General features: G+C 47.9%; 2 protein-coding genes across 3 annotated transcripts; both read left to right on the forward strand.

Moving 5' to 3' along the window:
• Nucleotides 1-1,631: 1,631 nt before the first annotated feature.
• On the forward strand, nt 1,632-14,888 carry LOC118275974 (probable glutamate receptor). Of its 2 annotated transcripts, XM_035594097.2 has the most exons (15): nt 1,632-1,960; nt 2,034-2,496; nt 9,140-9,638; nt 9,829-10,071; nt 11,079-11,142; nt 11,589-11,734; nt 11,808-11,969; nt 12,283-12,482; nt 12,546-12,747; nt 12,837-12,922; nt 12,999-13,080; nt 13,164-13,212; nt 13,286-13,401; nt 13,951-14,172; nt 14,297-14,888. In XM_035594097.2, exons 1-15 carry the CDS (start codon nt 1,870-1,872, stop codon nt 14,543-14,545), a joined length of 2,874 nt encoding a protein of 957 aa, XP_035449990.2. In that variant the 5' UTR covers nt 1,632-1,869; the 3' UTR covers nt 14,546-14,888. The 2 variants fall into 2 exon arrangements, with proteins under 2 accessions (XP_035449990.2, XP_050563160.1); XM_050707203.1 differs by lacking the exons at nt 1,632-1,960; nt 2,034-2,496 and adding an exon at nt 2,503-2,712.
• Nucleotides 14,889-16,115: 1,227 nt separating this feature from the next.
• LOC118275975 (major facilitator superfamily domain-containing protein 6) lies at nt 16,116-21,035 on the forward strand. Its single transcript, XM_035594099.2, has 8 exons — nt 16,116-16,285; nt 17,926-18,624; nt 18,774-18,966; nt 19,046-19,213; nt 19,318-19,467; nt 19,655-19,768; nt 19,943-20,443; nt 20,515-21,035. The coding sequence occupies exons 1-8, from the start codon at nt 16,131-16,133 to the stop codon at nt 20,617-20,619; spliced, it is 2,085 nt and encodes a 694-aa protein (XP_035449992.2). The 5' UTR covers nt 16,116-16,130; the 3' UTR covers nt 20,620-21,035.
• Nucleotides 21,036-22,610: the final 1,575 nt, after the last annotated feature.

Consider the following 22,610-nt stretch of genomic DNA (forward strand, 5'->3'; position numbering starts at 1 on the left):
ACCAAATAAGGCCTACCTTATTTTTATTACCGCCTAGCTCGTAGGTTTAAAATGACAATGGGCTGATAATTTCAAAATCTTATATTTATTTATTAAACTTTGTAATAATGGAATCAAAATGGCTTTAGAAACAAAAATTTCAATTTTGTAAACACAAATAACTAAAGTGTCACTTTGGCCTTATTGGGAACCCTATGTCTTAATAAGGCCTCAATAAAAACTAGTAAGTATTCAACTTCTTAATTATAATAAAACTTTGTCAATGCTTATAATAAATGTAATAAGATCTTATTAATTAATTTTGGTCATTATACATTAGGCTAAACGAGTTTCTCATCATGTAATACCCAAGTAACATCTTTGAAGTCATCGGTACCCCAGCATCAGTCAAACGAATGAGAATAACTTCTTGTTCTGTAGCCAATTCAGCGACCGACCTAGCTTTCGTGTAGTCGAACCACTCTTTAAGCCGGGTCCAGACGAGTGTAACGTGTAATGTAATCCACCGTGTAATGTAACACGAATTCTACGTGTGGACGGCAGTACGAGCATTACATGTAACACTCGCGCTGAAGAATTCGTGTTACATTACACGGTGGATTACATTACACGTTACACTCGTCTGGACCCGGCTTTAGATGGTGCGTACTTCTTTGGAAGTTATATCTGGCTGCAGCAGCCTACCGGGTAAAACAGGGTGCATAAAATTCGAAGGGTGAATAGATACTATGAAGAATTTCCCGATATCCATTCACCCCTTTTCTGTATCTATTCACCCCGTTTACCCTTTCCATTTTAACAGCGTGTTCCATCTTTTGCAAAATCCATTGGCTTTCCATTTGACATAAGCTGGTGATCCGTTTTCTATGAAATTACTGAAAAACAACTATGCCATAATAAGGCCTACACGTTTTTTTTGTAGGCTTTATTAGGGCATAGCACATAGGTAAACAAAACAACGATTATATGAAATACACCGATATTATAGCTATTTCACTTATGTGAGGAGATGGCTAAATGTATAATTGTCATACAGACAAAACACGGCACGTCGTATACAGATAAATATAAAAATACTAACAGTTTACGCTACTCGAATTTTATAAAAACTAAAGTGCGCTCCACGTCGTGATTGTTTTCGACTGTAGGTTCCAACATAATCGCGGCACGGGTTGCTTGCTGTGCTCAAATTAGTTAAGTAATGTGCATGCACACTTCTACAAACTTTGGCGACCATTTGAAATCGGGAAGAGGGAAATTTTCAAAATAGGCTTTATTGGGGCATAGGCCTTATTTGGGTAACTTACTATATAATAAAAAAGTTAACCAATAGCGGTACTATTTGCATTTTAATAAAATAGATAGTTTTTGTTCACTATTGCTTAGCTAAATAAGAATAAAGCCGAAAGTATTAAAAGTTTATCAAACGAGCGAAGTAATGTTTGCGATGTTATCACCAGTTTAGAATTTCTTTTAAAGGTGTACCAATAGAGTTTCTTGCTCGTTCGTACATTTTGGAACGAACACTTAGTTTCACTGAAACAGTACCTGTTTTTGGTTTAGTTGAAATAAATGCTTTGACTTTGACTTTGTCTTTGAATCTATACTTATTATATATATGTACTCGCAATGTATAATGCTGAAAAACAAGACAAAATAACAAGCGCAGACGTAGTGAACCAAGTAGAAGTTCTCAATTAAAGCAGATCAACAAAATTGTAGCAAAGCGCGAGTGTCGTAAACAGTAGTGCGTTCCTCGCGGCCGGCGGCCGGCGTCACCCGCGTGCCCGCGTCACACGTGTCGCGCCCGAAATAGCGGGATCGAGGTCACGCGCGCGTCAGTCGCGGCGCGAGCTGCGCACCGACACCATGCACGCGATCCCCGACACGCACCGAGCTGCCGCCGCCGCGCTGCTGGCGCTGCTGCTGCTGCACGCCGCCGCGCAAGACTTGCTCATCGGTCAGTCAGCGCCCCCGCCCCGTCGCTCGCGTCGCGCGTGACCGTGCACTCAGTAGCCATGCTGTGCCTGCAGGCGTGGTGGAGCAGCCGGACCGCGCTCTGCAGCTGGCGGCCGCCGTGGATGCGGCGCTGCAGACTGCGGGCGCCGCCGCCGTGGCGCCGCTGGAGCCCGCCGAGCCGCTGGCGCCGCCGGCGGCTGTATGCGCGCAGGCGGCTGGCGGCGCGGGCGCAGCACTGACGGGCGGAGACGCGCGCGCCACGCGGCTGGCGGCGGCGGGCGCGGCGCGCGCGGCGCTGCCGCTGCTGCTGGTGGAGCAGGCGCCGGCCGACGCGGCGTGGGAGGCGCTGCAGCTGTGGCCGCACCCGCAGGTGCTGGCGCAGGCGTGCGCGGAGCTGTGCCGCGCGAAGGGCTGGCGGCGCGCCGTGCTGCTGCACGCGGAGGACGCGCGCGGCGCGGCGCTGCTGGCGGCCGGGGAGCACCCGCCGACGCTGCTGGCGCGCCAGCTGCCGCCCAGCCACGAGGATGCACTCCTCAGGTCCTAATTAATGCAATCTGCTACTATCCGCGCGATCCATCGATCAGAGCTTTCGGCACAGAACAGAAGTACTCACAATGTCGGACATCAACAAACAGTTTGCGCCGCAAGTACAATAAAATTTACATCCGTTCACGTTCGGTGCGCGCCGCGGCCGCAGGTGTACTGTGTGCTCTCAGTATACTCACTTCATGTTTTTGTACTTATACACACTAGGTATGTATGTACATATACACATACAGTTCATACAGTACAATACATATAAGGTAAGCTAACCAAATAAGGCCTACCTTATTTTTATTACCGCCTAGCTCGTAGGTTTAAAATGACAATGGGCTGATAATTTCAAAATCTTATATTTATTTATTAAACTTTGTAATAATGGAATCAAAATGGCTTTAGAAACAAAAATTACAATTTTGTAAACACAAATAACTAAAGTGTCACTTTGGCCTTATTGGGAACCCTATGTCTTAATAAGGCCTCAATAAAAACTTGTAAGTATTCAACTTCTTAATTATAACAAAACTTTGTCAATGCTTATAATAAATGTAATGAGATCTTATTAATTAATTTTGGTCATTATACATCAGGCTAAACGAGTTTCTCATCATGTAATACCCAAGTAACATCTTTGAAGTCATCGGTACCCCAGCATCAGTCAAACGGATGAGAATAACTTCTTGTTCTGTAGCCAATTTAGCGACCGACCTAGCTTTCGTGTAGTGGAAACCACTCTTTAGATGATGCGTACTTCTTTGGAAGTTATATCTGGCTGCAGCAGCCTACCGGGTAAAACAGGGTGCATAAAATTCGAAGGGTGAATAGATACTATGAAGAACTTCCCGATATCCATTCACCCCTTTTCTGTATCTATTCACCCCGTTTACCCCTTTCTACCATTTTAACAGCGTTTTCCATCTTTTGCAAAATCCATTGGCTTTCTTTTTGACAGAAGCTGGTGATCCGTTTTCTATGAAATTACTGAAAAACAACTATGCCGTAATAAGGCCTACACGTTTTTTTTGTAGGTTTTATTAGGGCATGGCACATAGGTAAACAAAACAACGATTATATGAAATACACCGATATTATAGCTATTTCACTAATATGAGGAGATGGCTAAATGTATAATTGTCATATAGACAAAACACGGCACGTCGTATACTGATAAATATAAAAATACTAACAGTTTACGCTACTCGAATTTTATAAAAACTAAAGTGCGCTCCACGTCGTGATTGTTTTCGACTGTAGGTTCCAACATAATCGCGGCACGGGTTGCTTGCTGTGCTCAAATTAGTTAAGTAATGTGCATGCACACTTCTACAAACTTTGGCGACCATTTGACATCGGGAAGAGGGAAATTTTCAAAATAGGCTTTATTGGGGCATAGGCCTTATTTGGTTAGGTTACTATACTTACTTCAAATACATTCAAATACAAATCACTTTGACTCCTTGACACATAATATTTTAGCATACCTCAGTGAAAACATATGTAAAAAAATATTTAACAATATTTGAACATACAATTATTCGTGGATAAATAGGAACTCTTTCATTGCTCTGTTCCATATCAGGAATGAGACAGTTTTTAGGAAAATCTACTTCCCCTGGCAGAGCCCACGTTTAGAATTTTGAAAAAATTAATGCGCGCGTTAAAATCGTCGCATCGCGCGCTCGTTGCAAGCGGACGTGTTCACTAATCATAGCATAAATATTAAATTATAAAATATATTCATCACTCAAAACCATACTTTGTGATCATAGTGCTAAAGTCGCAATTCTTTTGCTTCTATAAAACATCGGACGTACCACAAGAGAAAAGAGACACAACTATTGGCATTGTACTCGCACCCGTTCGAACTGACGACGCAATGAGCCTACAGAGACCATCAGCTAGTGGCATGTTGATAAGCGGAAGCGAAAGTGGTAGCGGGTCTGTACCGAACTTATCTACATATGGCGACGATGAATACCAGACCAACATCTGCCTGAGAAAACGTAAAGAGCGCACTGAAGATATAGATTACAAATCGGATTTTGCAAACTTTCGCACGGACATTATGAAGTTTCTGGAAGAATTTGGAAAAACTCAAAAGGAAAACCTGCACCTCATACGAGAAGAAATCAGTGAGATTAAACAAGAAATAAAAACGATAAAATCGAGTACAGAAAATTTTAACAAACGCTTTGAAGAAATAAATACTGAAATCAAAATAATAAAATCCAACAACGCAATAACTGAAGCCAAATTTAAACGCATAGAAAGTGAAATGTTGCAAATACAAAACAAAACCAATTTTGAAAGTTCATCCGAAAAATCGCCCGTCTCTCATCACGAAAACCTCATCCTAGAACTCAAGGATCGAAGTGATCGCGAGAAAAATATCATAATTGCGGGTATAATAGAAAAAAATGATAAAAACTTTAAATCTCGTCAAAATTACGATCACGAAGAGGTAAACAAGGTACTATCCACACTACATAAGGACTGTCCAAATCCAAGTAAAACCATAAGATTGGGAAAATACATCGCAAATAAGAACCGGCCGATCAAAGTCTATTTTACCAATACAGAAACACCTAAAGTCCTATTTCGAAACAAAAGTAAACTACCCGAAAATATAAAAATTTACTCTGACTTAACCCCATCTCAAAATCAATATCTACAATCTATAAAAGGAGAACTTCAAAAACGTATAGAAGAAGGTGAAAAGAATCTCATTATAAAATATATAAAAGGAAGACCTACAATTACTACTAACCAAAAAAACTCGAAAGTGGATCACAACACAATAAAAAACACACGGATAAACTAAGCCATCAAATCATCAAAACATACGAAGACTTACCCTTACACCCATCATCCCTTAGATTCTTCTATGCTAATTTACGAAGTATTCGAGGAACTGGCAAGCTCGATGAAATCAAGTGCATAATAAAAGCTATACCAAAAATTACCCACTTATTAGTATTCACGGAGACCTGGATTACTTCTGAAGCCGATGCAAAACTATATCAGTTGCCAAACTACAAGCATGTATACAGCTACAGGAAAACACGAAAAGGTGGGGGTATCGATCTATGTACACGATAGTTTAAAATACGACATAACACGACATAAAAATGGATATCAAATACTAAACAAAATTAATGGCGAATACAATACTCGTGAAACTTCAACTACAAAATCTATACTGGATCATGTCTGTACGAACATAAATAAACATTCATTTAATTTCTCTGTAATTGAGTCTAGCTTGTCCGACCATAAACAAATATATTTGGAAATAGGCACTCTAGAACCAAAAATAAATAAAAGAATTAAATACCAGGCAATTAATTATGAGCAGTTGTATAGCGACGCACTAACGGACAATTATGTGAATCATCATCATCATCATCATCATCATCAGCCGAGAGACGTCCACTGCTGAACAAAGGCCTCCCCCTTGGTCCTCCACGTAGAACGACAAGCCGCCACCTGCATCCACTGGCTCCCCGCCACTCTGACGATGTCGTCGGTCCACCTAGTGGGAGGTCTGCCCACGCTGCGTCTTCCGGTCCGCGGTCGCCACTCAGTCACCTTCCTGGCCCAGCGGCCATCAGTCCTCCGAGCGACGTGGCCTGCCCATTGCCACTTCAGCCTGCATATTTTGAGAGCTATGTCTGTAACTCTTGTTCTTTGGCGAATTTCCATATTTCGGATTTTGTCGCGCAAAGATACTCCGAGCATAGCTCTCTCCATCGCGCGCTGGGCGACTCTGAGCCTTTCTAAAAGGCCAGCAGTTAGGGACCATGTCTCGGTACCGTACGTCATCACTGGCAACACACACTGGTTGTACATCCTGGTCTTCAGACACTGCGGGATTTTTGACGAGAAGACTTCATGCAACTTCCCAAATGCTGCCCATCCGAGTTGGATTCTTCGAGCGACCTCTTTCTCGAAGTTGGACCTACCTAGCTGGATGATCTGACCCAGGTATGTGTAGTGGTCTACAACTTCGAGTATATCGTTCCCAACGACAACCGGTATAGGTGCAACATGGACATTTGACATGATTTTCGTCTTGTCCATGTTCATTTTAAGGCCCACCTGTTGGGAAACGGTATTGAGGTCGCTGAGCATGGTGCTCAGCTCTTCCAGCGACTCTGCCATTACGACTATGTCATCGGCGAAACGGAGATGAGTGATGTATTCGCCATTAATGTTGATGCCGCGTCCGCTCCAGTCCAAGAGCTTAAAAACGTCCTCCAGTGCGTTCGTGAACAGTTTCGGAGATATAACGTCTCCCTGTCTCACGCCCTTCCGCAACTGGATTGGCCTCGTAGTCTCTTCCTGGATTATGTTAATGAAGACAATGATTACTGCCACCTCGAGCACTTTATCAAAAAACATATAAACAACAGCAAAATCGACAAGACAAAAATTCTGAATCTACCTCAAAACGACTGGATAAACCGAAGTATTATTGATTCAATAAACATACGTAACAACTTATGGCAACAGACTAAATCTCACCCTAAAGACAGGAACATTCAAAGAACCTTTTCCAAACAACGAGACCACGTGACAAAACTGATCAAGACACATAAAAAGAAATACTATCACGATCTATTCAACAGCAACAACAATCAACCGAAAAAGATGTGGGAACTTATTAACAACCTCGCATTAAATAAAATCAAAGACAGCAATGTTCCTCCGAAACTAATGTCGAGCTCGGGATATGTAACTGAAGGTAACTCAATATGTAATTTATTTAACTCCTTTTTCTCATCAATAGGCGAGGAATTAGCTAACCAAATACCCGAGATATATCACGCGAACGACGGCAACACACTTATGTTCGAACACAACCACCCGCATGACGTCACTATGAGCAACATCACTCCTTGTACTGAGAACGAAATCTCTGAAATAATCGACAATCTTGATAGTAATACAAGTGCTGGGTTAGATGGTATCACCACCAAAGCGATCAAATGCCTCAAAAATGTAATTGTTCCTAAATTAACTGATTGCACGAACGAGTGTTTAATGCGCGGTATTTTTCCGCGCACGCTTAAGGTTGCCAAAGTCAGCCCTATTTTCAAATCGGGAAGTAGGACGGATCCAGGTAATTATAGACCAGTGTCAGTTTTGCCAATATTGTCGAAAATTTTTGAGCGTGTTTTGTACACTCGTTTAAATGCGTACCTTCTTGAAAAAAATATCCTAATCGACGAACAATATGGCTTTCGCTCTAAATCTAGCACCCTAACAGCTGCAACAGACTTGGTAACTAAAATAAAAACACACATAGATCAAAAGGATGTTGTGTTGGGGGTATTCATTGATTTAAAAAAAGCATTTGACACAGTTTGTCACCACAAGCTTCTCCGAAAGTTAAGAAACATAGGAATTGTAGATAAAGCCCTAGAAATGTTTGCATCTTACTTACACGATAGGCAACAAATTGTTAAAATAGATAAATTCACTAGTTCCATACAAAATGTACCATACGGCTGTCCTCAAGGCTCAATATTAAGTCCGTTATTATTCTTAATCTACATAAATAATATAAACAAAATAGGGCTAACAGGACACCTAACTTTATACGCGGATGACACTTGCCTATTCTATTTCGATAAATCAATCCATAATATAATATCCAATGCTCAAAAAGATCTTGACATACTCAGTGAGTGGCTTAAATACAATTTACTTACAATAAATACCTCTAAAACAACATATATGATTTTTACCGCAAAAAATAAACCATTGCCAGACTTCTCGCCCCTTAGTATAAACAATGACACAATAAAAAGATCCAGTCACGAAAAGTACCTTGGTCTGAGGGTAGATGAAAAACTCACATGGAAACTGCACATCGAACATCTAAAAACAAAATTAACGTCTTTGCTGGCTTCACTACGTAAAATTTCAAATTGTATTCCAAAGAAAATACGTAACATTATATACAACTCACTAGTAAAATCACAACTCGAGTACCTAATCGAAATATGGGGGTGTGCCGCGAAAACTACCCTCATGCCGTTGCAAAGAACCCAGAACAAAATTATTAAAACTTTATACCATTATAACTACCTCACTTCAACTAAAACAATATATGAAAAAACTAAACTATTAAATCTCACACAACTATATACATACGGTACCTGCATTCTTATTAAAAAAATCATCTCAAATAGCATCCAATCAAAGTTACAGTTTCACAATAAACACATATCGCACAACCTAAGAAACAAAAATAAATTACAACGACGACAAGCTCGGACTAACTACGGTGAAAAAACCATATTGTTCGAAGGAGCACAGCTGTATAACGACCTACCAAATGACATAAAGGATTGTAAATGTATTAACACGTTCAAACTAAAACTAAAAAAATATATTTATAAAAAGTATAAATAACTTTGAAATTTATTTGTATAGCTTCCGCAACCCGCGCCTGATGTAAAAATGTACTAACTTATTTATAAGTAATTATTTTGTATCTCATTTTAAGTGAACTATGTATATGTATTGTTCTTATGAGAATAAAAATTCTTTAAACCTAAAATATGTATTGATGAACTCCGACTGATTCAAAGCTCAATGCAAGTGATGAGCTGATTGACAACTGCCGTCACAGGAACCTTCTGCTGGTGTTGAAGAAGTCGGGCTTCACGAACTTCATCGTGTGGTGCGAGGCGGCGTGCGCCGTGCGCGTGCTGGACGCGGCGCAGCGCGTGGGGCTGCTGGCGGAGCGGCACTCGTACATCGTGCTGGCGCTGGACCTGCACACGCAGCCGCTGCACGACTACAGCCACGGCGGCGCCAACGTCACCGCGCTGCGCCTGTTCGACCCCGAGGCGCCCGAGGTGGCGGACGTGATGGCGCAGTGGCGCGACATGTACGCCGCGCGGCTGCGGGCCGCGGCCGGCGCCGAGCCCGCGGAGCGCGCGCCCGAGCTGGCGGAGGCGGAGCGCATCGTGGCGGCGCCGCCCACGGCGCTGCTGCTGGCGCACCTGGGCGCGGGGCTGGCGGCCGAGGCCTGGCGCCGCCTGCAGCTGCCCGCGGCGGCGCCCGCGGACTGCGAGGTGGGCGCCGGCGCCTTCCACGCGGAAACATTGCTTAACTACCTCCGTTCGGTGAGTCGTTTCGTCTAAATCGGCTTAGATATTGATTCATCTCATTAATCTTCCAAAGACGCCACGTATACCCACATATAGGTATAGTAAGAGTAAGGCCTACATACGGGAGTAGTACCGTCACATATGTAGGACCGTCCAAACCAAAAATATGAATATGTCCACTAAAGTAGGTAATGTTACCTTGCAGGAGGAGTGGAACGGCGAGGACGGCGCCGGGCGGCTGGTGGGCGGCGCCGTGACGTGGGAGGTGGACGGCGGGCGGCGCGAGGTGCCGCTGCAGGTGGTGGAGCTGGCGCGCGGCGGCCGCCTGCAGCGCGCCGGGCTGTGGGCGCCGCGCGCCGGCCTGGCCTGGCAGCGCCCCGCGCAGCCCGCCGACCTGCCGCCGCCCGACTCCATGACCAACCGCACCTTCACGGTGCTCATCGCCGAGGTATGGGCCTATACATGGGTATATACTGCACTACGAACAGTTCGTCTCTCTGAACATAACGATGCACTATGTTCACTTGGTGCAGATTCTCTGCATCTGGTCTTGGTTTTAACTACTCAGTTGGCAGTCAAAGTCAAAGCATTTATTTCAACTAAACTAACAACAGTCAACATAATGGAATAATCTGTCAGTTTGTCTGTGTCCAGTGACGCTAGGTGCTCGTTCCATAGTGTTGCAACGAGCGTGGATATTTACATATGGACAGCACAAGGCCCGCGGTGGCCGCGCCAGGCTCGGCCGACATATATATATATTTGCAATATATATGTCTATTCTTGTGTAGCGAGACGCCACACGTCCACTTGGTGCTGCTTCCTGACTATATCTTAAGTACTAAGGCGGTGGTGATGGACCGGTTGTAGTTCATGTACAAAATACTGAAGTATCCTAAGATTTTTTATGTCTTTTTTTTTTTTTTTTTTTTGAGGGGGGAAAATCATCCAATGACTTCTCCCGCCTTGGGCAAGGCGAAAGGGAGTGTCAGACTCTTACTGACTAAAAACCACCCCGTTCCTTCTCCTGCTTTTCGACCCGAAGCCCCGGTAAACCCGCTAGGTAGACCGCAGCTCCGGATCAGGCATCAGCCCTACTGGGCCCCATCTGTGGTGGTCTGATGGCTCTTTGAGGCGCGCGCACGGGTCTGGATCTGGTCGGGCGGCGAGCTACCCTTGCTCGCCGTCCGCAGGCCCGCACTTACGGTGGCCGGAGATCGTCTCGCGATCCCCTACGCCCGGAGTGTCTCTCGCGACGGCTGGGGTGTGAGGAGGTTAAGATTTTTTATGTCTGTCTGGCGGATTATTTTGTTTATTTTATTTATCTTCCACTTTATGTACCTACATTATACAATGGTGGACTTAATGCCAATTTGGCATTCTCTACCAGTCAACCTTGGGGAGATGCAGAGAGTGAGAAAAGTGACGACTGCGCATGCGCTCTCTGTGTTGCAGAACAAACCGTACGTGATGATGCAGGAGTCCATGCACCGGCTGTCCGGGAACGACCGCTACGAAGGTAACTACTGTCTGCTTGTAGCGCTGGTACATGGTTACACAGTCTAGGAACAAACTGCATTGTGCGGCCCGAGCCCTGGCCGCGACTACTGCACCAAACGCAGATAATTTGTTTGTCGAATGTTGCCCGCAGCGGACCTTACGCTGTACCTGTAGGGCCGATGGTTGAAATTAGCTTGAACCGCTATTATAAATGCGAAAAATTGTGACATTATGTGTTTAAGTGTGTTTGTTATTCCATTACGACAAAACATTTTTTAACAGCGATAGATTATGTCTGTAAAAACGCATCTAGGCTACTTTTAAAAGGGAACCCGGGCAAAGCCGCCGAAGCTAGTAAACAATATAAACGCAACAGTATATTTCACCTGGAGTAATGGCGTGGTACAGTCACACAGTGGTGCTGCTACTGGTACCGGCAGATAACACGCTCCATGTGTTCCCCAGGGTTCTGCATCGAGTTGATCGACAGGCTGGCGAAACTGCTGCAGTTCAACTACACGTTCGTGGAGCAAGAGGACGGGGACTACGGCTCCAAAGACAACGTGACCAACAAATGGTCGGGGATGCTGGGCCGCCTCATGGAGGACGAGGTGAGCATGTCGCCGCCGGCAGCAGTGTGGCAGGGTGACAGTGTGACAGGGTGATGTTCGGGACTCGTTGCAGAACATCGACTTCGCCATCACGGACCTCACCATCACAGCGGAGCGCGAGCGCGCCGTGGACTTCACCACGCCCTTCATGAACCTCGGCATCAGCATCCTGTTCCGCACGCCCAAGCAGCCCGAGCCCGCGATCTTCGCGTTCCTGCTGCCTTTCTCGAATGGTGTAAGACCTCTCTCCCTTGTTGTACCTTACAAGTGCAAATACAACTACTGAACCAAACTGAATAAAATTTCTATGGTAACAAATGTTTCGTGTTCAACAAAAAAAAGAATTACGCAAATTATTCCAAAACCTCGGCATAATCAATGTATATTATTAAAAAATGATACCGGTGGAATGTAGAAAAAAACGTACTTAAATGAATAGTGTTGCCATACCTAGTTTTCAATGATGTTAGTTTCTCACACATTCTTTTCATGAATTAATATTTTAGAACATTAGCGGCAAGCTTGACTGAAGGCGTGCGTTTGAACAGGTGTGGCTGTGTCTGGGCTTCGCGTACCTGGGCACGTCGCTGATACTGTACGTGGTGGGCCGCTTGTGCCACGAGGAGTGGCAGAACCCCTATCCTTGCATTGAGGATCCTCCGGCACTCGAGAACCAGTTCACTTTGGCCAACGCGCTGTGGTTCAACTTAGGCGCCGTGCTGCTACAGGGGTCGGAGATTGCGCCCGTGTGAGTACCCCGGCAGCCCCCAGCCCCCGCCCCGAGTCCCCCACTAACCTCGTGTTGTTGCAGGGCGTACAGCACGCGCGCCGTGGCCAGCGTCTGGTGGCTGTTCGCGCTGGTCATCACCAGCTCCTACACGGCCAACTTGGCGACGCTGCTGGCCAAGAAGTCCTCTGATCAAGTGATCAACAACGTGCAAGAGCTGGCAGACAATCAGCTCGGCATCGATTACGGCGCCAAATTCGGAGGCTCCACTTACAGATTTTTCGAGGTGAATATTCTGTTAATATTTTTTATCAATATTGCACTTAGAGCTGAAGTAAAACACTGCCACGTACACGCAGCACGTTCTGCTTGCAGCACTCCCAGAGCGAGCTGTACCAGCGGATGTTCCAGCACATGAGTACCAGGAAGATGCCCGGCTCCAACCTGGAAGGCATTCGCAAGTAACGTATGACTGACATAACCAGTGCGGTCCCACTGCACGTCACACGCACTGCTCACGCTGGCGGATGATTCCAGGGTGGAGAGCGGCAAGTACGCGTTCCTGATGGAGTCCACGACCATCGACTACGAGACCGAGCGCAACTGTGGCGTCACCAAGGTAAGTGCGAGCCACACGCGGCCACCGTGTGCAACCAGCCACTTGGAGGCGAGCGGCCCACTCACCGACTGTTGTGTCCACAGGTGGGCTCGCTGCTCGACAGCAAAGGTTACGGCATCGCAATGAAGAAGAGTAAGTGCGTCTGTCCCCCTCGTCCTGTGGTCTCGATTATTGATCAATATTACACCTGATAATGTTCCGACAGACTCCAAGTTCCGGCAAGCATTGAACCTGGGCCTGCTGAACCTGCAGGAGGCGGGCACTCTTCGCGAAATGCAAAACATTTGGTGGAAAGAGAAACACGGCGGCGGTGCCTGCAAGGTACTCCCGCAGCCACCTTCACGTCTATTTCATGTCTAACACCTTTCTTTGTAGTCTGGCCTCCCCCCCTGACCGACTGGGCACCCGAGCGCGGCTTCCACACAGAACAACTGTTTGTGTGCGAAATTATCGACAATGTACTAGGATTGTATGTATCACTAGATCATTAGTGCGAACGTCCGCAGGGCAAGTAGGAAGAAAAAATGTTTCTCACTCAGTTATAGTAGTGTAATAGATCCAAACACACCATTATTAAATATGACCGGGGGGTGAGGCGGAGGAGCAATGGCTTTACGTGCTTTCCGAGGTACGATGGTGAAACACCGCCAAACTTCCAGACTCAGTAGTAGTTCAGAATTGTCAGTGCACAGCTTGGGTTTCGAACCCCGGAGATAGTATTACAAGTTACTACAAACTAGTACTGTAGTGTAGTGTGGAGCGGCATACGAAGTCAAGTCTAATTTTTGGGATCACCTCTGGGTCTGGAAATAGAGGTGTAACCACCCAGGGACTCACTCGGAGTGGAGTGTCGCACGAATGTGGTTGCAGGTGGACGAGGAGCACGAGAGCGAGGAGCTGTCCATGAGCAACTTCCTGGGGCTGTGGCTGGTGCTGGTGGTGGGCAGCGCGCTCGGCATCGTGCTGTCGTGCTGCGACCTGGCCTGGGCCGCCGCGCGCCGCGCGCGCCAGCACGCGGGCCGCTTCCACACGCACTTCTGGGCCGAGCTGCGCTTCGTCTTCCGCTTCGAGCAGTCTGTCAAACCCCTGCAGGTCTGTCTGACGTTTATCTTTATTTAGATATCTATTATGAAAGAAATGAAATAAAAAACCAAAGAAAGTGTTCCCTTTACAAATATCAAAATGTAATCCCAAAAATATGGCGTTCGTGTGACAGGGTCCTTTGAGTGGATCATCAAGCGAGTCGGTGCAGTCAGAGCGGTCGGTGCAGTCAGCGCAGTCGTTGCACGGCGAAGCGGAGGCAGAGGCGGACGCGGAGGCTGAAACAGGGGCGGAGCGCGCGCGGTCGGGCTCCGGGGTGGGCCCGGGAGCCCCCCGCCGGCGCCGCTCCTCCATGCACGCCGCCAGCCTGAGGCTGGCGCGCCACACCACGCGGGACTCCGTCACTCCCGCGCGCCGCTACTGACGCGCCACACCACATATACATACTGATGATGTGATGATCATGACATAGTATAAAACAAAGTCACTTTCTCTGTCCCTATGTCCCTTTGTATGCTTACATCTTTAAAACGACGCAATTGATTTTGATGTGGTTTTTTTTTTACTAGATAGAGTGATTCAAGAGGCAGGTTTTTAATATATGGTCCCACCCCTGCGAAGCTGGGGCGGGTCGCTAGTTATGTATAATTTATAAGTATTCTTAACATTAATTTGATGACCATACAATATTATTTTTTATTAACTATTTTTTTTGTGGCCTTTAGGCTTGATTGGTAGAATAACATAAATATATGTTGGTATACCAATGACTTGTTTTATTACTCGTACTCTCTGTAAAATAGTGTACAAACCTAGTTCAGCTCACAGCCCACGGAATACAGAATTCCAACAATGACAAGTACATATGCACTTATGCAGTGCAAGGACGCGGGAATCGCCAATTTGTAAATTGTTGTATACATACGCTATAATAATATAGTAATATGTAATTATAAAGAGATAGCTAAGGAAATTGAAATATTAAGGAAATATCATTAACTAGCTTTTGCTCGCGACTTCGTCCGCGTACTAATAACATCACACAGAATTTAGATCATTTGACCTGTGACGGTTTCCAATGTGTATATGTTGAAGTATTCTAGTTCATCAAACTCGATTCAGTACTTAGGTACTTTTCCTTTATTGCGAAATTGTAAAAGATTCTGTGATTTAAAATAAATATGGTCCGAAAAGTTTCCGATTTCATAGGATTTTCATTACAATTACTAAATCTGCGTCGAGATTCATCTGACACGCAAAATGTTCCAAATGATCCTGTTTTCGTGAGATTTTCAGATCAAATTTCAGTCAAATGGGTTCAGTACTTTAAAAGAAATGGTGTCTTGGGATTTTGTAGTTCCCGCGCGGTGTCCACGAGAATATCTGTCTAAGTATTCCGTTTTTTCATTTAACTGGGGTTTGAGCATTGCTTAACTTTAAGTAGATCTTAAATAGTTAACTGACGTTTGAGCATACTAGAATTTAACGGCGTGCTCAATGATTTGAGCAGCCGTTAAATATTTGAGAGACCATTGAGTATTCGGGCATAAGTTCCTTCTCGAGTCTCAAACTATCGTTGTACGGAATTTCAGTCAAATAGCTTCAGTAGATTATAAGACCGGGTCTCTTTGACCCAGGATTTACACGTAGACTTCCCGGTTACATGATTTTATCATCTTTTCCGGGTCAAACTGTCGTTGTATGTAATTCTAGTTTTTATCGAAATTTTACGTTTCCGTGGGTATTTCCGGCATAAAGCTATGGTGTCGCGATGTTGTGGCCAGTCGAGGCAGTTTTAGAGTAAGCAGTAACCAGCTGTATTGTAATCAAGCAAGAGATGTGATACCACGAAGGCCGGCGCCGCGGAGTACCTACTCCACCGACTCCAGGTCGGAGATTGCTGCTGCCGCTGCAACACGCTCCGGGTAGCTTGCTGGCGAGCTGTGCTGAGGCGGAATGTGTGTCAGCGGCGCGCGCAGGCGGGCGGCGGGCGGCGGCGGGCGGCGGCCATGCGCGACAGTATCGAGCGGCGGCGGCGGGCTGCGGCTCAGTCGAGCGCGCGCCGCCGCGCCATGGAGCCGCCGCAGGGAGGTCCGCCCGCCGCCGCGCCGGCCGCGCGCCCGCTCGTCAACCCCGACGAGTACGGCGAGGTCGACACTTCCAGGTGCGTGCCAGCCCGCAGCTTCTGCACTGCTCAGATGCTCCCCATCACCACGACCCACTCGCACGAACTTCCGCCACTTAGTATTACGAGAGCACAGTATCGGATCTCTTACTAAGGCGGACTAAGGAACACTCACCAATATAGGCAGCGGTGCACAGACTAAGGCTCGAGTAGCACGCGACCACTGCGCCGCACGCCGTGCTCCCCAAGACGCGACTTGGTCCAGCGCGGGGCGGGGCGCGCCCAGCGAGCGCCTCCACCGTTGTCGTCGGCGACACCCCCAGCCCAAGTCGACATAATTATAATCTTTGCATTTCTTGCCATTTTATTCGCACCATTAACGTAATTGACACAACGTAAGGCATTCGATTACATTACATACAAGATTAGGCACGTACCAGAAACATAAGTTGGATAACTTGAGATGAGAGTTATTATCATCGATAGTAGATCTCAACTAATTAGTCGTACGTAACGCTGGCTCCGGCCGCGCATGACCAGTCCCCGCCCCGCTGTGGCTGGCCGCTGCGTCGCTGGGTGTGACATACCCACCGACGTGACTGCTCGGTGCGCACTACAGGCCTGCCGCCCCAGTCCTGTGTTTGTACCCGCTAAGTAAGCGCTGCTACGTCTACCAGTACAGATGGAAGCCAGTGCGCATTGTACACTTACAGATCCAAATCTCAAAATTAAATATCGATTTAAAAGCCGTTTTCTGCTGCTTATTTTAGAATATATTATTTAATAATTTTCAATGAAATACGTTTGAAGAAGCGACATACACACCGTTCGGCCAATCGCGAGATAATCTCGGATAATACAATATACTTGTCCAACTGGGAACCTCCTTTCAGGGTACTGATTTAATTATAAAATATTCGCGGGATGTGTATTCGTACACAATGCATGACGTAATTATTTCCATGTTCTAATCGTCACGCCTTTTATCTCCAAAGGGGTAAGCAAATGCGCAAACAAATGTCTAAACTATATATACTAAATGGAACCCGAGATCCCTTGCCGGGCAGCCGCACTTACAACCACTAGACTAACGAGGCAGTTGTATGTTCCATAAATAACTAGATATGCTAATTACTATGCTGTCCCGTGGTACGTTTCATTAAAACCTCGGTATCCTGATGTATTTTACTTTTGTATAACTATTCAATGCCGAGTGTCGTCAGATATGCGTGAATCCCATCCGCCGCTACCGATGCACATGCATGCATGACATGCATGCATGCAGTGAATTGACCCTTAACTAAAGCGGTAGGTGTTCTAATGAACATTACACACCCAAACTGACATTAGATTTAACTTTTAATATCTTTAAACGCTAAATAACATATTTGATTGTATAAAAATGCATAAGAAATAAACTGATAGCCTCCAGAAAAGCATTTTATGTACATACGTACCTTCAGTAGTTTCTCCCCGTTTATGAAATGATTCTCAACTACTACAATACTTCTTATTTCTGGAACGGGATAAGCGCTTAAGATTGTTTGCTCGCGGCAATATTATGCAAGTATGTGACCACACCGCGCTGCCACCGCGCTGCCACCGCGCCGCCACCGCGCTGTAATGAATTTCCAAGAAGTAATAGTAATGTGCCTACTGTTTGTTACGACCCGTCGCAGGTACCCGGCGCCCAAGGATGCCACGAACAAGGTCCGCGGCCGCAGCGACCTGCTGGAGCTGATGTGCGGCGCGGGGGCCGTGGACCCGGAGCTGCTGACCGTCAAGACTTTCTACTTCTTCTTCTACTCGGCGTTCGGGTCGCTGTTCCCGCTGATGGGCGTGTACTTCAAGCAGATGGGCATGAACGCGGGCCAGTGCGGCCTGCTCATCGGCACGCGACCCTTCGTGGAGTTCCTGTCGGCGCCCTTCTGGGGCGGGCTGGCCGACCGCTGGCAGAAGGGGCGCACGCTGCTGTTGGCGTCGCTCGGCGCCTGGATCGTGTTCACGCTGCCGCTGAGCTGGGTGCAGCCGGGGGCCGTGTCGTGCGTGCACCCGCTGAACGCGACCGCCTACAACCTGACGGAGCCGCGCTACGACGAGGACTGGCCCAGCAGCACCACGCGCGCCTTCCGCGGCCCGCCCGGCGCCGGCCGCGAGGGCTCGCCGCTGCCCGTCAGCGACGCGCTCAACTACGACGCCAAGGCCAACAGCGACTGGGTGACTCCGCTGCACTCCTTCATCGTGTACCGCACGCCCGACATCCAGAAGACGTTCTTCCTACTGCTGTTGCTCGTGGTCATCGGCGAATTCTTCAGTGCGCCCGCCATCACCCTCGCGGACTCCGCCGTCATCACGCTCCTCGGCGAGGACGCTGACAGGTACCACACAGGCTGCCTTCGGTTGACAGTTCAAAGTCTAGTTACATAATGATGACCTTCGTATGGGAGAACAATGTAACGCCAATAGCTAGGAATCATTGAAATCGACTGAAAGCAATTCATCAAAATGCAACGATAAATACTTGCAGGTACGGACACCAGCGTATGTTCGGCTCGCTGGGTTGGGGGCTGGCCATGTTCTTCGTGGGCATCGCGCTGGACCACAGCACGGCCTTCAGCTCGCACCCGTGCGGCGGCCCCCAGCGCTTCGAGAAGAACTACACCATCTGCTTCGCGACGTTCTCAGTGCTAATGGGTGCCGCGCTCATCACCGCCACGCAGGTACGTCGCGCGCGCCGTCGCACTACCCCGTCGACCCGCACTGGGAGCGGCGTGAGACACGTGTGGCCGCCTGTTGCAGATACGGTTCAAGTACGAGTTCGTGAGCGTGGAGGCGGCGCCGCCGGCCGCGCCCGCCGAGCCCACGCACGAGGAGAAGCTGCAGCAACAGCTGGCGGAGCAGCTGCAGCTGCCGGGGCTGGACACCAGCGCGCCCGCGCCGCGCCAGCCCGTGCTCGAACAGGCCAAGGTACGGGGCCGCGCTGGCCGGGGTAGTCCGGGGCAGGCCGGGGTAGGCCGCGGCAGGCCGGGGACAGGCCACCCTGAGCCCCGCTGACCCGCTTGTGGGCGCAGGTGTTCGCGCAGACGACGCGCGAGATGCCGGAGTGGGTGACGGTGCTGCGCCAGTTCCAGAACGTGAAGGCGGCCTCGTTCCTGTTCGTGGCCTGGTTCATGGGCTTCGGCATCGGCCTCATCTTCACCTTCCTCTTCTGGCACTTGCAGGTGTGTACCACCTCAGTTGTTGTTGACACTCAGTACATTTGACTACATTATGTTTATATTACATATTACACATATACATGTATGTATGTGATATTGTAAAATAAATTGTAAAATAACAAATATCGCTCCTGACACAACTAGTTGCAATCGTAGTATTGGGAGATAGTCACGGCGTGAATTGTTGTAGGACATCGGCGGGTCCCCGACACTGTTCGGCGTGGCGTCCGTCATCAACCACATCTCGGAGATCTTCGCCTACTTCTTCAGCTTCAAGCTGATCACGCAGATGGGTCACGTGAAGGTAAGCAGACTCTCTGCTACTCCTGCAGCCTGTCGCTATCTCATCAATGTAAGAAATACACTGTCGGTTATGTTGACACACCATGCGGTACGAGCCACAATAAGTCCCATGCAATAGGAGTAGGTGCCAGAGGATGTTAGGGCTTGGCTACAAGTATTGGAGCATGATACAAAGGTGCTGTGCCTGGGGCTGGCGGGCAACGTGCTGCGGTTCCTGTACATCGCGTGGCTGAGCGACCCGTGGTGGGTGCTGCCGTTCGAGTTCGTGCAGGGCGTGACGCACGCCGCCGTGTGGGCCGCGTGCTGCTCGTACATCGCGCACGGCGCGCCGCCGCGCCTGCGCTCGTCGGCGCAGGGCGTGCTGCAGGGGCTGCACCACGGGCTGGGCCGCGGCTGCGGCGCCGTGCTGGGCGGCGTGGCCGTGGCCAAGTGGGGCACCACGCGCACCTTCGCGGGCTACGGCCTGCTGTGCACCGTGGTGCTGGCCGCCTTCGCCTTCGTGAACTTCCGCGGCGAGCCGGAGGCGGCGGCCGGCGCGCCGGACGACGAGGCGCGCGCCGTGGCCGAGGCGGGCGTGCTGGCGCCGCACGGCGTGCCGTCCAACCCGCTGCCGCGCGCGCTGTCGTCCACGCGCCTGGCCGACCTGGCGCACCACGACTCGTACGGCGCCACGCAGGTAGGCGGCCCGCGCCCCGCCCGTAGTCAGTAGTAGACTGCCGCCGAGTACTGACGCTGTGTCCCTTGCAGAGCTACAGCGGGGCGGAGTCGCTGAGCGTGCCGGGGCAGGCGGCGGCGCCGCGGCCGTCCAACCCGTTCCTGGCGGAGCAGGCGGCGGCGCCGGCCTACAGATAAGCGCCGCGGCCGCTCCGCTGTCCCATGTACAAAGTCGTTGAGGAGCAGCCCCGCACTCGCCACTACTCTGTATATCGATATCGCTGCTTCTGTGTGCTCAGCGCTCTCTCGCTGTAGTCAGTCGGGGCATCTGTGTGTATTACTGTAATTACTGATATATATGTATATGTATAAGGGGAACGCGATGTCATATCAAGGTGTGATGTAGTCGAGGGCAGAGGTAATCTCGTGAAGTATTATTTTGTTGATAATGTAACAGATAGATATTCTTATTACGAAGCTATATGTATACAATCGAAGTTTGTTGTGAGGATGTGCTCCTGCACCGGTTATATATTTTTGCACAGTCTGTAGCGGGGAGTGCCGACACTTTCCATTTCATGTGTATAATGAATAAATAAATGTTGAACTATTCACCATTGTGCATTATTTCTCCAAACTCACTCCCACTAGCTGGAACTGCTGGACTCAGCAGGGACATAAGTAGGTCGCTATATGTCCGTCTAGGACGCCCTCTACCGACGGTTCCATTCATATCCGCTCTCTATACTTCTTTCGTCAATAATCTGCTTTCATCCATCCTTTCTACAAGTCCAGACCATCGTAACATTCCCTTTTCAATCCTTAATTGTCACTACATCGTCTTTCGAGCCACACCTTCCTCTAATAACACTATTTTCACTCGACCACACATTGTTCACGACACCCATGGTTCCCCAGCATACATAAGCGTCGATGTCAATACACGCTGCCGCTATATTGCAGCAAGCCGAGCTTTGCTGGGTGAAGTTTCAAGCATTTCTGAGTTTGAAGCACGATTGCCACTACTTTCTCTCCCTCTCGCACTTTCCATCCTTTTAATAATTCATATATGTACTTTCTAAGCTTATTTAGTTTAGACACCACTGACTAACGGTGAAGGAAAACATCGTGAGGAAAACTTAGCTTATAATTTCTGATTGTAAGTTACAATTACTAATCCACATTGAGCAAGCGTGGTGAGTGAGGCTCAAACCTTCTCCTAGCGAGAAGACCTTTGGTCAGAAGCGGCCACTTATTATAGACTGCTGATGTATGTATAACGTACCTCGTAGCCCGTAGCGCATTGTTCGTAACCCGTAGCGCATTGTTCGTAGCCCGTAGCAGTGTTTTCCGCTATTAATCTCATAGGCATGCAAACCATGGTGTCAACTCATAGGCGTAGCCAGGTTTTAGTTTCGGGAGGGGTTCAAGAAAATCGACCCATGAAATGTGTGACAAAAAAAAAAGAAACACTATATGTAATAAACAGATTCATAGGTAGTCATATACAGTGTATAGAGACCTTTGCCAAACAGGGGATGTACTATGCTAACTAGAAAAATAACAACTCAACAAGGTCAACTGACCATGTGCTACCAGCTGAGCAGTACAAACTACTACGAGGTACGCGTAGCGACTTACGCGCTACAAGATACGTACTCCAAGCTACGAGCTACACTCTACGAACTGAAAGATAGTACTACGAGCCACGTACTACAAGTTGCCAGCTACAAACTGCGCGCTACACGCTACGAACTTCTTATTATGAGCAAGTATACTTTTTTTTGAGGGGAGAAATTCATCTAATGACTTCTCCCACCTTGGGTTGTCGAGAAGGAGTATCGGACTCTTACTGACTAAAACCACCCGTTGCGGAGTCCCAGCAAACCGCCAGGTCTTCCGCGGCTCTGTATCGGGCAGCAGCCGTACTGGGCCCCATCTGTGCTGATGTGATAGCTGTGTGAGGTCTGCATGTCGAGCTACGCGCTACGAACTGAGAACTTCGTAGTACGCAATAAGAGCTACGCATTGCCAGCGACAGCTGCAGTACTTTGACGCAATTTATTTAATAAGTGTGGCATTTGAGCTGAGCCGCGCCCGCAGACAACTACCTACACCTGGGGTGCCGGGTGTAGCCGTGTAACTGTGACTATAGATTAGGATTGTCGGTAATTCTTTTTAAGAATAGT

Source organism: Spodoptera frugiperda, chromosome 31, assembly GCF_023101765.2.
Source record: "Spodoptera frugiperda isolate SF20-4 chromosome 31, AGI-APGP_CSIRO_Sfru_2.0, whole genome shotgun sequence".
In the NCBI taxonomy this organism is placed as follows: domain Eukaryota; kingdom Metazoa; phylum Arthropoda; class Insecta; order Lepidoptera; family Noctuidae; genus Spodoptera; species Spodoptera frugiperda.